Consider the following 3522-nt stretch of genomic DNA (forward strand, 5'->3'; position numbering starts at 1 on the left):
CAAAAAGGTCATCAATTCTAGGTAAAGGGTAGCGGTTCTTTACGGTTAGCTTATTTAATTCTCTATAGTCGACACACATGCGCATCGACCCGTCTTTCTTTTTAACAAATAGGACAGGTGCTCCCCAAGGCGACACACTTGGGCGTATGAAGCCCTTATCTAGAAGATCTTGTAATTGTGTCATTAATTCCCGCATCTCAGTGGGAGCCAACCTATATGGAGCCTTCGCAACCGGTTTCGCACCCGGATTCAATTCGATACGAAATTCTACATCTCGCTCGGGAGGGAGTCCCGACAATTCTTCCGGAAATACATCTGGAAATTCGTTTCGACGTCTTCAAACTTCAGGGAGCCTTGTTGAGTATCTACCACGTAAGCCAAGTATGCCCTACTCCCATTAAGTACATACTTAATGGCTTGAACAAGAGTACATAACTTCGCTTCCACCTTTCTTTCGCCTTGTATGTTTAATCGCCTTCCACTTGGAGATTGGAGAAGTATAGTTTTGGTTTCGCAATTTATCTCCGCGTGGTTTTTAGACATCCAATCCATACCCACTATTACTTTAAACTCCCCCAAATTCATAGGTATGAGATCAATATCAAACTCCTCATCTTCAATGGTTAATTTACAATTCTTACGTATTTCGTGCAACAAATAATTTTTGCTATCTGCTATTTCTACTTCTAAGGGCATCGACATTCGTTCAATCTTAAAGGAAGGATGTTGTACGATTTCACTAGAGATAAATGACATAGTGGCTCCGGTATCAAATAAAACATGAACCGACATAGAATTTAACAGAAAGATACCTGAAACAACATTCGGATGAACCTTAGCCTCCTCGGATGTAATTTGAAACATTCTTCCTTTAGCCCTAGAACCCTCTTGCTTTTTATCTTCCTTTTTCGACTCTTGCAGAAGTTTTGGGCATTCCGAATTGATGTGCCCTTTTTCAAAACAGTTGAAGCAAGTCTTTGGGCTATTTGGACATTGATAAGATGAATGTCCCTCCTTACCACATTTGTAACACCCCTTTTTGCCTAACAAACACTCTCCGGTATGGAGTTTCCCACAATTCTTGCAAGGAGTAATTCCACCTTTTGACTTACCCTTCCTTCCTTGATCCTGAAACTTCCCCTTTTTAGATGGACTGGAACTTGCACCCCTTTCACTTGGTCTCTTTTCACCTCGCTCTTCTTGCCTTTTAATTTCAATCTCTCTATCCCGTGCTAAATTAATAAGCTCATCAAGGGTTTCACATTTTGAGGGAGTGATGAACTCTCTAATTTCTGCCTTTAACACGCCATAGAAACGATTGATCTTCATTCTTTCAGTTGTTACAAAATCCCCACAGAACTTCATCTTATCCATGAAAGCGTTTGATATTTCGTTTACTGACTCATTTTTCTGCCAGAGGCGTAAGAAATCCTCCTGAATCTTGTCGATAACCGACTGAGGACAATGATATCTCATGAAGGGCTCCTTGAATTCTTGCCAAGTCATAAATTGAAGTCTATCTTCGCCTATTTCCTTACTGTGCGCATCCCACCAATCTTTCGCTTGATGGGTTAGTTGACCGGTAGCGAACATCACTTGATCTTCCTTATCGCACCGACTTCGTATAAATACCGCCTCTATATTCGAAATCCATCTTTGACATTCGATTGGATCGATTTTACCGTCATACGTTGTTGGATGGCATGCCATAAAATCTTTATATGTGCACCTTCGTTCCTTGCCTTTACTTTTGGACCCCTCAATTAGTTCTTTCAATTCCTCAATCTTACTGGTCATCATAGCATCCACGACTCCCAAAACTCGGCTTTCTACTTCTTGAGCTAATCGGGGAAGATTAGCTTGCTTAACCCCTTCCGCTACTTCTGTGACTTTGTTCTCAAATGCTTCTTGTCTAACCATATCATCATCATCATCATTAACGTTGCTTGCATCAGCCATCTATACAATAGCATATTTTCGTTTAATACTAATCACAAACTTTCCGTATATCATTGTTCATTAATCAGCATTTACTTAATCCATCTCATGCAATTCGGTTCATCACTTTTGATTCTTACGAATTCATTCTTGTTGAAATCACTAATTGTGATTACATACACCTCTTAAGCCTTATATGAATTCTACTTAGTCATGAAATAAGTTTTTGGATAGCCCGGCAACACAAAACGTGAAAAACAAAAAAAATCAGCAAATCGATATTGTGTAAGCCGTCGGCGACGGCTAGGATGCCCGTCGGCGACGGGCTCTTAAAATGGGCGTCGGACATGTTTACCCGTAGACATGGTATTAGGGCGTCGGACGGGGGTATGGCGTCGGCGACGGGTGTCTGGCCGTCGGCGACCGCCAGCCGTTTGTTAGTCCGCTGCAGCTTCGTTTTTTAACGTTTTAATTCTTTCTCGGGTCTGTTTTCCAGCCGTACGGTACCTGGAATTCATTGTTTTGCCACCCATAATGATTACTTCACATCCTTAACTTAACTTTACATCTCAAACTCATTACATATACTAGTATTCATCGGGAACTTAAATTATTACCTCATTGGCGATCTTGGAGCGAGCACACTTTCGAACGAGCCATTGGTTTGAGTTCAAGCATCGCGTTAAGAGCTCGAATCCCTCAAACCTAGGCTCTGATACCAACTTGAAACAACCGCTTTTCCGTAACTATGAAATCTTTTACAAAAGTAATTTAATAGACATCAATAATTCCAACTTTGATACATAATTGAATTTTTACAAAAATTGGGCATTACCCGTTCGTAAAACGAACATGCCCCCTGTTTTCTTAACATAATCTACTAAATAACATTTTACAATCCAAAGACATAAAACTACCAAAAGTAAAGACAACGAGTTTTTCAAATGTACATCTACTAACAAAGTTGGACAAAACGGCAAGGTTTAGACCAAAAGATGAGAAAAGCTAGCGGAAGCGTTTGATATAATATGGCATGGGCACGTGCTCGCTCCAAATCTTCAAATCGCCTAAAGTGAGGATTTACCTACATTAACAACAAAATTTTTAAAGGTTAGTTATCACACTTGTTAAATCATAATTCTTTCGTTTTAGTTCCATCCGTATATGAACTTTTATCCTTTTTACGCATTCGACTACCCAAGTAATTGGGTTTGGCATAAACACTCTCAATGAGAGTTAAGCATACACTTTTGACCCGTTAAGTTGGGTTATTTGCTTTTAACATAAATTCTTCTTTCTATCGTATAACGGATTAAGCTTCTAGCATTCAAAACCACCCGTTCAAACGGATGGTATCTTATTCTTACTCGACTTGTTCACTAGAACCGGTCGACTTGCATAGCTTATTATAACTCTCATAACAACCAAATCCGCAAGGGATTTGCTAGTTACTTACTAATCACCGTAGCCTTTTTGACAAAGATCAATTATCATATTATAAACAAAATTATAATTAAGGTTTTGTATGTAACGAAACATACCTTGATCTTTCGCGCCTTCCGTTTTCTTGGTGCTTGTACCTTC

At 39.6% G+C, this 3522-nt stretch overlaps 1 protein-coding gene across 1 annotated transcript; it reads right to left on the minus strand.

Annotated features, from left to right (window-relative positions):
* Nucleotides 1-267: 267 nt before the first annotated feature.
* LOC110926769 lies at nt 268-1959 on the minus strand. Its single transcript, XM_022170461.1, has one exon. It carries the CDS (start codon nt 1957-1959, stop codon nt 268-270), a length of 1692 nt encoding a protein of 563 aa, XP_022026153.1.
* Between the last annotated feature and the right edge of the window lie 1563 nt (nt 1960-3522).

This window comes from Helianthus annuus, chromosome 5, assembly GCF_002127325.2.
Source record: "Helianthus annuus cultivar XRQ/B chromosome 5, HanXRQr2.0-SUNRISE, whole genome shotgun sequence".
NCBI classification, from domain to species: domain Eukaryota; kingdom Viridiplantae; phylum Streptophyta; class Magnoliopsida; order Asterales; family Asteraceae; genus Helianthus; species Helianthus annuus.